We start from the raw sequence: 13,677 nt of genomic DNA, 5'->3' as shown, positions 1-13,677 counted from the left end.
CAAAGGATCGGGGCCGCCACAGAGAAGGCTCTTCCCCTGGGTCCCGCCAAACGACATTGTTTAGTTGACGGGACCCGGAGAAGGCCAACTCTGTGGGACCTAACTGGTCGCTGGGATTCGTGCGGCAGAAGGCGGTCCCGGAGATATTCTGGTCCGGTGCCATGAAGGGCTTTATAGGTCATAACTGTTCTGTCTGGGTTTCCCCAGATGTCAACACCAACTAAAAAGAGTAGCCAGACACGCTGGTAAAAAGCAAAGTCTTTTAATATCTTTGAAAACAAACACAGATAACAAAAACTGTTCTTACAAACTGGAATGCTATGAAGCTTCACAGAAGAGTCACGACGGCCAGACAATACAACAAGCTTCTTGCTGGCACACACACCACTGTAGATAATAAAACCCACGCCTCCCCCAAGTGTTCAGCCTTCGAGGCCACAAGCCAGAATCAGAAACGCCAAGGATCGAAGCAAGGTCACAGGACTCCCAAAAGATAACTCTCCACAATACAGGAAGGGCGGGCCTGCCTTTTCAACCTTTCTGAGGAGAACCACACCCAAACCCAGCTGTTGCCTATTAGGGATGGAAATACCTGGCTAATTGTCCCCTTCGTTGTGCTGCCCTTCTCTGCCTCATATCTATGATGGCTTGTGCGTTCTCATCTAATGACTCCAGGCTGCTTGCTGGGGAGAGCTGCCCCCCAGGGGTCTCAGACTGTTCCCCCTCCTCCTCGTCCTGACATTCCTCTTCCCCATCTGCCTGGTCCTCCTCCTGTTCCTCGTCCTCCCCCTCTGAGCATGGAGCCAGCAGAGTTCCAGCCGTTCCCTGAGGAGCCTCAGACTGAATCACAACAATAACCAACACTTTGAATTGTGACCGGAAACTGATCGGCAGCCAATGCAGACTGCGGAGTGTTGGTGTGACATGGGCGTATTTAGGGAAGCCCATGATAGCTCTCGCAGCTGCATTCTATATTTATACTAGTAGCTGGATACCTGTGCTTTGCCATGAAACTGTGTGCTCGGGCTTGATAAATGGAAAGTTAAAGTACGGTTATCATGTTGTCTTTGTGTGGAGCAAAAACTGAACGGACGAATTTGCTTCCCTTTCAGATTTCGATGAATGTGCGACCAAGCAACACAACTGCCAGTTTCTGTGTGTCAACACTATTGGAGGCTTTAATTGCAAATGTCCTCCTGGCTTTACTCAACACCATTCAGCATGTATTGGTGAGTGACAAGAAATATCAACAGGGGTTTTTTTTTACTCCTGTTTTCCCCACATCAACCACTCGGTGGAATGAGTTTGGCTGAGAGAGAAGGGCTGGCCCAAAGTCTACCAGTTGGCTTTGATGTGTAAAACGGGACTAGAACTCCTGGTGATTGGCTCAAAATGCCCCCGCTGGCTTTTTTATGTCTAAGGCGGGACTAGAACTCACCATCTTCTGGTGATTGGCTCAAAATCCCCCTGCTGGGTTTTATGTCTAAGGCGGGACTAGAACTCACTACCTCCTGGTGATTGGCTCAAAATCCCCCTGCTGGGTTTTATGTCTAAGGCGGGACTAGAACTCACTAACCGCTAGACCAACCTGTCCCTCCTCTCTCTTTCATTGTAGAAGCCTTGGACAGCCACACACAGAAAAGGAGAGATCGTCTAACATCCATGTGCATTTCTTTCAGATAACAATGAATGTGCCACTGACGCCAATCTTTGTGGATCAAAGGGAGTTTGTCAAAACACTCCTGGAAGCTTTGCCTGTGAATGCCAGCGAGGCTTTGCCCTGGACCAAGGTGGTGCCGCCTGCGAAGGTACTCCTCTTGAGAACTTACATGACCGTCTGCTCTTCTACCTTGTCCTGCGTGTTAATTAATAGCAACAGCGCTTAGACTTATATACCGCTTTACAGTGCTCTACAGCAGTGTTTCCCAACCTTGGCAACTTGAAGATCTTTGGACTTCACCTCCCAGAATTCCCCAGCCAGCGAACGCTGGCTGGGGAATTCTGGGAGTTGAAGTCCAGAGATCTTCAAGTTGCCAAGGTTGGGAAACACTGCTCTACAGCAGCGGTCTCCAAACTACGGCCCAGGGGCCGGATGCGGCCCGCTGAGGCAATTTATCCGGCCCGTGGCAGCCCACAAGATTTTATCAATAGATATAATAACTCCCAAATCTCCTGTCAACTCACTGCGGTCTGCTGCTGAGCGAGGAGGCGGTACAGAGGCAAGGGGCGAGGAGAATAGGAGGGAGATAGAGAGGGAGGGAGATAGAGAGAGAGGGAGAGATACAAAGAGGGAGAGAGAAAGAGAATGAGTGAGAGAAAGAAAGAGAGAGAAAGAGAGAGAGGGACAGAGAAAGAAAGAGAGAGAGAAAGAGGGAGAGATAGAGAGGAAGAGAGAAAGGGGGATTGGTGGAAAGAGTGAGAGAGAGAGAGAAAAGAGAAAAATGAGAAAATGATGGAGAGAAAACGAGGGAGAGGAAAAATGAAACAAATGAGAGAGAAGGAAGAAAAGAGAGAGGGAAGAGAGAAATGGAGAGGCAGGAGGGAGGGAGGGAAGGAAGGAGAAATGGAGGGACTTTGTTGATGTAAGTTTAAATTTACTTGTTAATAAAGAAGTATAAATTACTTTATTACTTCATTATTTAATTACTTCTTTATTTTAAATATTGCATTTGTTCCCATTTTGTTTTTTACTTTAAATAAGATTTGTGCAGTGTGCATAGGGATTTGTTCATAGGGGTTTTTTTATAGTCCGGCCCTCCAACAGTCTGAGGGACAGTCAACTGGGCCCCCGTGTAAAAAGTTTGGGGACCCCTGCTCTACAGGATGAAGGGACCCTTTCCCCACCCACCCACAATATTTCTCTCTTTTTCGTTCTTGCAGATGTCGACGAATGTGATGGAAATCACCGATGCCAGCATGGTTGTCAGAATATAATTGGAGGATACAGGTGTAGCTGCCCGCAAGGGTACCTCCAACATTATCAGTGGAACCAGTGTGTTGGCAAGTCTCGTTTTTAATGTCTGGGCACGCAAGTCCCTTCCTCGAGTTAGCAGTTCAGTTTTGGCTGGGTTGATTGTTGTTTAGTTGATTCGAAGTAATTTCCTGTACAGTTTTGGAAAACACATGGAATTGTCAAAGAAGGCCTTTTGCCTAGCTGGAACCGTCAGTTAGAAAAATCTCAGAACAAAAAACATTGGTTTCCCCATAGTAATGACATGTGGGACTTTAAAGGTGCCAACCAGAACTGGTGCTGATCTGGTCCAAAATCTGGTGCCGCCATTAGCAAATAAGACAGCTAAATTAGAGCAAAATGGCTTTCTTTAATTCACGAGCAAACCCAAAACCAGTGGTCCCCAACCTACGGCCCGCGGGCCACAGGCCATTCATCTGGCCCGCGGATGACTGACAGGAGCACATCTAATTTTCCATGAATAAAATGTGGTATTTTGTTAGTAACGAATATCAATCATCCAAAAAGTTGCAAAAGTTTTTTTTTCTAATTTTGTCATCCAGTTACACTCATTTTCTTTTAATTAAATTCCCTCCTCAAAAAAGTACACCAATTATATTTATAACTTATTACCCGTTATGCCAAAGTGCTTCCTTCTTTCTTTATACATTTTTCTATAAGCCAAGAAAACCTTGTATAGCCAATCAGATGTTAACAAAAGAAAATTAAAAACAAAACATAAACATATATGAATTTCAGACTTCTTCCGCCCCACCCCCTCTAAATAGTACATTCCAAATTGTTTTTTACTTTAAAATAAGGTATGTGCAGTGTGCATAGGGATTTGTTCATAGGGTGTTTTTTTATAGTCCGGCCCTCCAACAGTCCGAGGGACAGTGAACTGGCCCCCTGTGTAAAAAGTTTGGGGACCCCTGCCCAAAAGTAATGAGGTGCTTCCATAGGCATGCAAAACAACTTGAATATTATTCCTGCAATGCAGCAGGAATATTCTAAAAACCAATTTTAATTAGGAAACTCATGTTCGGAGTTATTTCCAGCACTGCACCTAATTTAATTGGTTAATTAGAAGAGCCGTTCATTCCCAGAGATACATGTCGTGACTCCAAGTGTGAGAATTAACCACTGTTTGGCCTGGTTTGCTGTGTGTAAAACTGAACTTTTTCTTCGGTGCCATTTTATATACAGTGTCCCCTCGATTTTCGCGGGTTCGAACTTCGCGGAAAGTCTATACCACGGTTTTTCAAAAATATTAATTAAAAAATACTTTGTGGGTTTTTTCCCTATACCACAGTTTTTCCCACCCGATGACGTCCTATGTCATTGCCAAACTTTCATCTGCCTTTAATAAATATTTTTTTAAATAAACTTTAATAAATAAACATGGTGAGTAATAATTTAAATGGTTGCTAAGGGAATGGAAAATTGCAATTTAGGGGTTTAAAGTGTTAAGGGAAGGCTTGGGATACTGTTCATAGCCAAAAATAGTGTATTTACTTCCGCATCTCTACTTCGCGGAAATTCAACTTTCGCAGGCGGTCTCAGAACGCATCCCCCGCGAAAAGCGAGAGAACACTGTACTTTTTTTAAAAAACCTCTCCCTCCTCCCTTCCCCCCCCCCCCCCCAGTATTATCTCATTTGTGCCTTGGCGCACAAAATTCAAGCATCCTGTGCTAAGCTCAACTACAAGTTGCATTTAATAGAGGAAAGAAAAAAGAATCCAATTGTTCTTCTTACCGCTTCAAGTCTGACCTAGAATTGGTTCTGTTTTAGAGCCATAAATGAGCTAATCGGTTCCCAAGTCAAATTTCCATTCTGTCACAAGTTCATTAATTAGCCCTGGGCAAGGCAATCTGCTCTCGCCCTCTCTTCTCCAGCCGTAACTGATAAATCGTGCTTTTATTCTTTTAAAACTCCCTTTTATTCAGTTATTCATCCATTTGCCAGATCTCCGGGACCGCCTCCTGCCGCACGAATCCCAGCAACCGGTTAGGTCCCACAGAGTTGGCCTTCTCCGGGTCCCGTCGACTAAACAATGTCGCTTGGCGGGACCCAGGAGAAGAGCCTTCTCTGTGGCGACCCCGACCCTCTGGAACCAGCTCCCCCCAGATATCAGAGTTGCCCCCACCCTCCTTGCCTTTCGCAAGCTCCTTAAAACCCACCTCTTTGTCAGGCATGGGGGAATTGAAAAATTTTTCTTCCTTCCCTCTAGGCTTATAGAATTTATACATGGTATGATTGTTGGTATGATTGGTCTCTTAAATTGGGTTTTTTTAGATTACTTTTTAATATTAGATTTGTTACATTGTTTTTTATTGTTGTTAGCCGCCCCGAGTCTTCGGAGAGGGGCGGCATACAAATCTAAATAAACTAAACTAAACTAAACTCATGAAGTAGATCAGGGGTGTCAAACTCTCGCGGCCCATGGGGGCGGATGCTTCATGCGTTGGCCACGCCCATGCCCCGTTTAGCGAAGGGGGAAAAGTCATGATACATGATTATTTATTTTATTTATTTATTTTATTTATTTATTGGATTTGTATGCCGCCCCTCTCCGTGGACTCGGGGCGGCTAACAACAGTGATAAAAACAGAACGTAAAAATCCAATACTAAAAGAGCTAAAAACCCTTGTTATAAAACCAATCATACATACATACAAACATACCATGCATAAATTGTAGAAGCCTAGGGGGAAAGATTATCTTAGTTCCCCCATGCCTGTCGGCAGAGGTGGGTTTTGAGGAGCTTACGAAAGGCAAGGAGGGTCGGGGCTATTCTGATCTCTGGGGGGGAGTTGGTTCCAGAGGGCCGGGGCCGCCACAGAGAAGGCTCTTCCCCCGGGCCCCGCCAACCGACATTGTTTAGTTGATGGGACCCGGAAAAGGCCCACTCTGTGGGACCTAACTGGCCGCTGGGATTCGTGCGGCAGAAGGCGGTCCCTGAGATAATCTGGCCCGGTGCCATGAAGGGCTTTATAGGTCATAACCAACACTTTGAATTGTGACCGGAAACTGATCAGCAACCAATGCAGACTGCGGAGTGTTGGTGTAACATGGGCATATTTGGGGAAGCCCATGATTGCTCTCGCAGCTGCATTCTGTACGATCTGAAGTTTCCAAACACTTTTCAAAGGTAGCCCCATGTAGAGAGTATTACAGTAGTCGAGCCTCGAGGTGATGAGGGCATGAGTGACAATGAGTGTCATTGTCAATGAGTGTCACATTATGATGTGACAATGTAAGTTTGACACCCCGATGTAGATTGACAGGTAGGAAACAGGCAAAGTAAGGAGGTTTTAAAAAAAAAATAGTGCATAACACAATTGTAAATGAACTATTTTAGAAATAGCACACCAAATTGTTGGGGGATGCAGTGGCTCAGTGGCTAAGAAGCTCAGCTTGTCCATCAGAAAGGTCGGCAGTTCGGCGGTTCGAATCCCTAGCGCCACGTAATGGAGTGAGCTCCCGTTATTTGTCTCAGCTTCTGCCAAACTAGCAGTTCGAAAACACGTAAAAAGTGCAAGTAGAAAAATAGGGACCACCTTCAATGGGAAGGTGACAGTGTTTCTTGCGCCTTTGGTGTTTAGTCATGCTGGCCACCTTCTGCCGCACAAATCCCAGCGACCAATTAGGTCCCACAGAGTGGGCCTTCTCCGGGTCCTGTCAACGAAACAATGTCGTTTGGCAGGACCCAGGGGAAGAGCCTTCTCTGTGGCGGCCCCGGCCCTTTGGAACCAACTTCTCCCCAGAGATTAGAATAGCCCCCACCCTTCTTGCCTTTCGTAAGCTTCTTAAAACCCACCTCTGTCGTCAGGCATGGGGGAACTGAGATATTCTTTCCCCCTAGGTTTCTACAATTTATGCATGGTATGTTTGTATGTATGATTGGTTTTAAAATAAGGGTTTTTAGCTGCTTTAGTATTGGATTGTCGCATGTTGTTTTTACCACTGTTGTTAGCCGCCCCGAGTCTACGGAGAGGGGCGGCATACAAATCCAATAAATAAATGAATAAATGATCATGGAATAGTCATCAGACAGCGCTGGCTCTTTGGCTTAGAAACGGAGATGAGCACTGCACCCTAGAGTCAGGAACGACTAGCACATATGTGGCCTCCAGAGACCCTCCGGTGGGTGGGGAAAGCTGTTTTCGCCCTCCCCAGGCATTAAATGATGGGTGTGGGCACTCGCGCATGCGTGATAGCGTGCATGCATGCTCTTTCAGCACCTGGAGGAAAAAAGGTTCACCATCACTATGTTGGGGAACCTTTACTTACACAATTGTTAAACACAACTAGGGGAATAACCCAAAGTTTGTAAATCAAATTCATAAGCAACCTAATGTCATTTCTTCCTAATTGTTCCCTTTGAAAGTCACAAACTAGCTTGGGTACTGTAACAATTGGGGTGGAAATATAGTTTATGTCACAAAATAAATCAGGTTATGAAATACTTCTAGTGGGCTGTTTTAGTTCACGGTTCAGTAGAATTGCTTCCTGTGTAAAATACTAGGGCCACTGAATTATATTTCACATGAAAGGTTTTAAAGGATAAATCTTCTTTAGTTCAAAGGAAGAACTTGCAGATGCTTTAACTTAAGTGCGTTTCTGAAATAAATCATTTTTATATAGTTTCACCAAGTTTCCTCAAACTCAGCACTATCAGTTATGTGACTTAAGGTTGACGAATCTTCCAGACAATAATGTCATTTCTGAGAATTTTCAGAGCTGAAGTCTCCACATCTGGAAGATATATTGACTAATAATGAATCCAGTATTATATGCATTATTCTATAAATTATTGGCTGTGTTCCTTTAAGACACGCTTTTAATTAGCTCTTATTAGATAAACAATGGATACAATTTGTACAAATCATTGTAAAAATTAACTCTTCATTTGTCTTGATTTAACTACATATGACTGTTTAAGTAGGTGTTGATAATGAAAGGCGGTCAGTCATTTTGGCATCAGTGCAAATATTTTGCGCACCCCATGAATTTGGATGAGAATCAAAATGACAAACCATAACCCAGGCATAAGGAATAATTGTTTAGTTACAGAGCCAGATTGATCTAGTGGTTAAGGCACCAGGCTGGAAACAGGGGCTGTGAGTCTTTGCCCTAGGTTCAAAGTAAACTGAGTGACCTTGAGCCAGTCACTGTCTCGCAGCCCTCAGAAGGAGACAATGACGAATCATTTCCAAAATCTTCCCCAAAAAACTGTATGGACTTATTCAGGCATCAAGTGATTTGAAGACATAAAAAGAGAGATGAGGAGAGGAAGGAGAGGAGGGGAGAGTATAGGGGAGGGGAGAGGATGGGAAGGAAGAGATGAGAGGAAGGAGTGAGAAGGAGAGGAAGGAGAAAGAGGAGAAGAGAGAAGAGGGGAGAGGAGAGGGGAGAAGGGAGGGTAGGAGAAGAGAGGAGTGGGGAGAAGGGAGAAGAGAGGACAAAAAGAAGAAGAGAGAATAGGAGGGGAGGGGAGAGGATGGGAAGGAAGAGAGGGGAGGAAGGTGTGGGGAGGAGAGGGGAGGAGAAGAGAAGGGAGGGGGTGAAAGAAGAGAGAGGAGAGAAGAGGAGGGGAGAGAATAGGGAAGGGGAGAGGATTCCCATATATATGGGAAAGAAGAGAGGAGAGATAGAAGGAGTGGGGAGGAGTGGGGAGAAGAGAGGAGAGAGGAGATAGGAGAGGGGAGGAGAAGAGAAGGGAGAGGGGCAAAAGAAGAGAGAGGAGAAAAGAGGAGGGGAGAGAATAGGGAAGGGGAGAGGATTCTCATATATATGGGAAGGAAGAGAGGAGAGATAGGAGTGGGGAGAAGAGAGGAGAGAGGAGATGGGAGGAGAAGAGAGGGGAGAGAAGAGGAGGGATGGAGGGAGGAGAAGATAAGTGGAGAGGGGCAAAAGAAGAGAGAGGAGAAAAGAGGAGGGGAGAGAATAGGGAAGGGGAGAGGATTCTCATATATATGGGAAGGAAGAGAGGAGAGATAGGAGTGGGGAGAAGAGAGGAGAGAGGAGATGGGAGGAGAAGAGAGGGGAGAGAAGAGGAGGGATGGAGGGAGGAGAAGATAAGTGGAGAGGGGCAAAAGAAGAGAGAGGAGAAAAGAGGAGGGGAGAGAATAGGGAAGGGGAGAGGATTCTCATATATATGGGAAGGAAGAGAGGAGAGATAGAAGGAGTGGGGAGAAGAGAGGAGAGAGGAGAGGGGAGGAGAAGAGAGGGGAGAGAAGAGGAGGGATGGAGGGAGGAGAAGATAAGTGGAGAGGGGAGAAAAGAGAGGAGAAGGGAGGGGAGAGAAGAGAAGAGAAGGGGAGAGTATAAGGGAGGGGAGAGGATGAGAGGATGGGAAGGAAGAGAGGAGAGAAAGAAGAAATGGGGAGAAGAGGGGAGGAAAAGAAAAGGGAGAGAAGAGGAGCGGAGAAGAAAGACCCATCTTGGTAATGGAGATTTCAGATAGATGGAAACCTTGTCCCTGAATCTCCTTGTGTGCAGGATATTTATTACACAAATGGGACAAATTGTGACTAAATTTCTCAAGAGGTTATTGGAAGGATGATCTGAAAGGCTTCTTTGCTTGTTCTTCCAGATGAAAACGAATGCCTCGGTTCTCACATCTGCGGCGGAGCCTCTTGCCACAACACGTTGGGGAGTTACAAATGCATGTGCCCCACTGGGTATAATTTTGAACAGTTCAGCGGGCAGTGCCAAGATGTGAACGAGTGCGGGTCCTCTCAAGCGCCGTGCAGCCATGGGTGCTCCAATACAGAAGGCGGCTATGTCTGCGGATGCCCACCGGGCTACTTCCGAATAGGACAAGGGTGAGGAGGTCATTTTGGATCTACAGGGGGGAAAAAACCCTCCTAGTTTCTTTAGACTAGACTAGACTAGACTAGAATTCTTTATTGGCCAAGTGTGATTGGACACCCAAGGAATTTGTCTTGGTGCAGATGCTCTCAGCGTACATAAAAGAAAAAGATACATTTGTCAAGAAACATGTGATACAACATTTGATTAATGCAGACCAACCTATGTGGGGGGAAACAGAATCCACAAGAGGAGGCACCCCTATAAACTCAATTTCTTCAGCAAAGTTTGCATTGACAGTAGGAGACATAGAACATGGATATACTATAGTTTGGCCCATTCATTCATTTCGTTTGACACTTAGTCTTCTATCAGTTTAATTTATATATAAATTCAACCGGGAGCGACACTGATTCTTCTTTAATGTCTGTCTGATGCCGGTTCTTATCAGAGCTTGCATTTGCGGAAACTGGTCTGTTTGTGCCCAAGCAGCAAACCAGTCCAACCAGCCCACCAACCCAACCAGCCACAGACCAGTAGAAATGGAGTTGAAGTCTTCAATGAAATACAGCAGCAGTAGGAAGTTGTAGAAAAATATATTTACTTCTTTATACTACTACTACTACTACTACTGTCTATACTATAAATGCAATAAACTAGTATCTTACTGTTCTGTCTGGGTCACTCCGGAAGCGATGACCAACCCAAAAAGATAAGCCAGACACACCGGTTGAATCCAAACACAGTTTTATAATGGTAAAGAGAAAAGAAGCCAACAGAAAATGTCCTTACAGATCAGGAAAACACTGGAACTCCAAATAGATACACGAAGACAATTAATGCCAGACGAGGCTGTTGAGCCAACAGACACACACCTCCCACCAATCTTCAAGGCTGCTGGGCCACGAGCCAGGAACAAAAACGCTGAGAGAAAATGCAGATAACACCAACTCCCCTTTGATAACACTCCACGCTGCCAGAATGGTTCTCATGCCTTATAAACCCTTCCCTGCTAATGAGGACCACACCCAACCCCCTGGTGTTCCTCATTCAACGCTGATAATATCTACGCAGCTGATTTCTCCTTTGAGCTATGCGTCTCTGCCGCATACTAATGATAGCTTGTGCGTCAACATCCAGGGACTCCAGGGAATCACAGCTACTTGCTTGAGATAGCCCTTCCCCAGGGCTCCCAGGCCTTGCATCAGCGTCACTTTCGTGACTGCTGTCTGCACTGCCTGACTGCAAAGAACTCTCAGCTGGTCTTTGATCTGGCTCAGGCTGAACCACAACACTTACTAGTACCTTGCTACAACTACCCTAGTTCAATAACTTACAGGAACTAACTTTTACAGTGTTACAGCTTCTTCCAAACATGCTTCCACGAACAGCAACAGCACATCGAACAGCGAACAGAGAGAACAGACAGAGAAAGAGCGGGGAGCTCTTGCCTAATTCAATACTATTCACATAATTACTAGGTTGCTGTACGCTCAACTGAATGACTCAACAGGGGACTACTTTCTGCATTAAGGTATTACCCAGGGATTTTTAATTCCTGACCGACCGTTCTTTCTTTCTTTTAAATTCTGTAGACACTGCGTGGCTGGAATGGGGCTGGGGGCAGGTCAGAACCATGAACTACCGGTCAGCGGTGAAATAGACGACAGCCGTCTTTCTCCAGAAGCCTGCTATGATTGCAAAATCAATGGCTACCCGAAAAGGGGAAGGAAACGGCGAGGCCTAAATGAAACCAACGCCCTGGATACTGAGGTAAGTTGCACCTTTATCTAGGGACGGGGTTCAAAAATTTTTTAGCAACGGCTTTTCTGCCCGGTTGTTTGGTGGGTTATTTTATTTGGGGTTATTTTATCTTTATTTTCATTTATTTATTTTATTTCTCCGGGTCCCGTCGACTAAACAATGTCGTTTGGCGGGCCCCAGGTGAAGAGCCTTCTCTGTGGCGGCCCCGGCCCTCTGGAACCAACTCCCCCCGGAGATTAGAACTGCCCCCACCCTCCCTGTCTTTCGTAAACTACTCATGACTCACTTATGCCGCCAGGCATGGGGGAGTTAAGATATTCCTTCCCCCTAGGCCATTACAAGTTATGCATGGTATGTTTGTGTGTATGTTTAGTTTTATAATAAGGGTTTTTAGTTGTTTTATTAATTGTATTGTTACATGCTGTTTTTATCATTGTTGTTAGCCGCCCCGAGTCTACAGAGAGGGGCGGCATACAAATCCAATAAATATAAAATATATAATATATAAATATATTTATTTATTCAATTTTTTTTATGCCGCCCTTCTCCTTAGACTCAGGGCGGCTTACAACATGTTAGCAATTTATGTGTTTACATTACTCTAATCTGAATGAAAAAAATTACACACACACACACTCACAATGAATTGCAGTCATACACCAGCATGACAATGCTAATATTTGTTTCACATGTGCCTTCACCATAGGAGGTCCGATCCCGTTCTGGGTAAGAGAAAAATCAGAAATTACACTGCGATAAATCTCTCTCTTCGGTAATTGAAATTGAACATGAAAGTTCTCACAGGAAAGTCAGGAACTTGGCTTTTAGATTGAAAACAAGCTTTGCATAGCAGATATAGATAATAATATGCATCAGCTTCTAAAGAATCTAAGAATCCAGCCCTATATAATGTATGTGATTCCAAGGATTAAATGTTAAATTTATTTGTTCACTCTCTGATTATAATGAATTACTTGCCATTAGTTTCCGAAACTGGGCTGTGGATGATACCTGATGTTAAGTAAGTAAGTAAGTAAGTAAGTAAGTAAGTAAGTAAGTAAGTAAGTAAGTAAGTAAGTAAGTAAGTAAGTAAGTAAGGATAGGACGGAAGGAAGGAAGGAAGGGGAAAGAAAGATGAAAGAAGAAAGAAAGAAGAAGGTATGTATGTTAAGTAGGCAGGGAAGAAGGGAAGGAGGCAGGAAAGAAAGAGAAGGGAAGGAAGGAAGGAAGGGGAAAGAAAGAAAGATGAAAGAAGAAAGAAAGAAGAAGGTATGTATGTATGTTAGGTAGGCAGGGAAGAAAGGAAGGAGGCAGGAAAGAAAAAGAAAGAAAGGAAGGAAGGAAGGGGAAAGAAAGAAAGATGAAAGAAGAAAGAAAGAAGGTATGTATGTATGTTAGGTAGGCAGGGAAGAAAGGAAGGAGGCAGGACAGAAAGTGAAAGGAAGGAAGGAAGGAAGGAAGGAAGGAAGGAAGGAAGGAAGGAAGGAAGGAAGGAAGGAAGGAAGATCTGATTCTACATTGCCAATTCCGGTCTTACTGGAAATTAGTTAAAAATCAATTTAATCTTTTTATGAAAAGCCTCCCTCCGTGTTGCTAGATTCCTCTTACATTGTGCGCCAATGTAATAATATAATAATGTGCAGAAATACATCACAGGATTTAATATAGTTCTTTCTTCTGACTTCTTTCCATCTTTTGTTAGCGTATTCATGGTTACCGACACATTGGATAAACTCATTTCAAGACTGTACATCCAATTTTATACAAATATGCGGTATATGTATAAATGGAGTATATATATTCCATGTAGCATCCAATTCCGTATACGAAATACACCAAGAACTACCTCAGAATAAATCATATTCCCCATCCATCCAACCTGCTTTAATACGTAAGGTTGGCTATATTTGGTTAGGCCATACTGAAGCCTTGACTTCATATTTATACAGCTGCAAGTCCAGTTTCTCAGATGTGGAACTTAGGGGTTTTTGCCGCAATCTGCAAAAAAAAAACCCAACCCTAAAGCCGTATTAAATAAATATATCTTTAAGCTTTGACTCAGCTAGATTCACTTTCACAGGGTTAAAAGATGCTGAGCTTGTGAGCTGGAAAACTGACAGCCCGAGTTTGTTTGTTTGTTTACTTA

At 44.3% G+C, this 13,677-nt stretch overlaps 1 protein-coding gene across 1 annotated transcript in view; it reads left to right on the top strand.

The window, feature by feature from the left end:
- FBN1 (fibrillin 1) overlaps positions 1–13,677 on the top strand; it is a 248,260-nt gene that overhangs the window by 229,835 nt on the left and 4,748 nt on the right. The window contains 5 exon segments of the mRNA XM_070763010.1: positions 1,113–1,229; positions 1,680–1,808; positions 2,881–3,000; positions 9,550–9,781; positions 11,363–11,540. Of these exon segments, the coding sequence (XP_070619111.1) occupies positions 1,113–1,229; positions 1,680–1,808; positions 2,881–3,000; positions 9,550–9,781; positions 11,363–11,540 (776 nt within the window).

This window comes from Erythrolamprus reginae, chromosome 10 (genome assembly GCF_031021105.1).
Source record: "Erythrolamprus reginae isolate rEryReg1 chromosome 10, rEryReg1.hap1, whole genome shotgun sequence".
NCBI classification, from domain to species: domain Eukaryota; kingdom Metazoa; phylum Chordata; class Lepidosauria; order Squamata; family Dipsadidae; genus Erythrolamprus; species Erythrolamprus reginae.
Note: the sequence above shows the minus strand (reverse complement) of the source record. Positions and strands in the feature narration are given on the sequence as shown.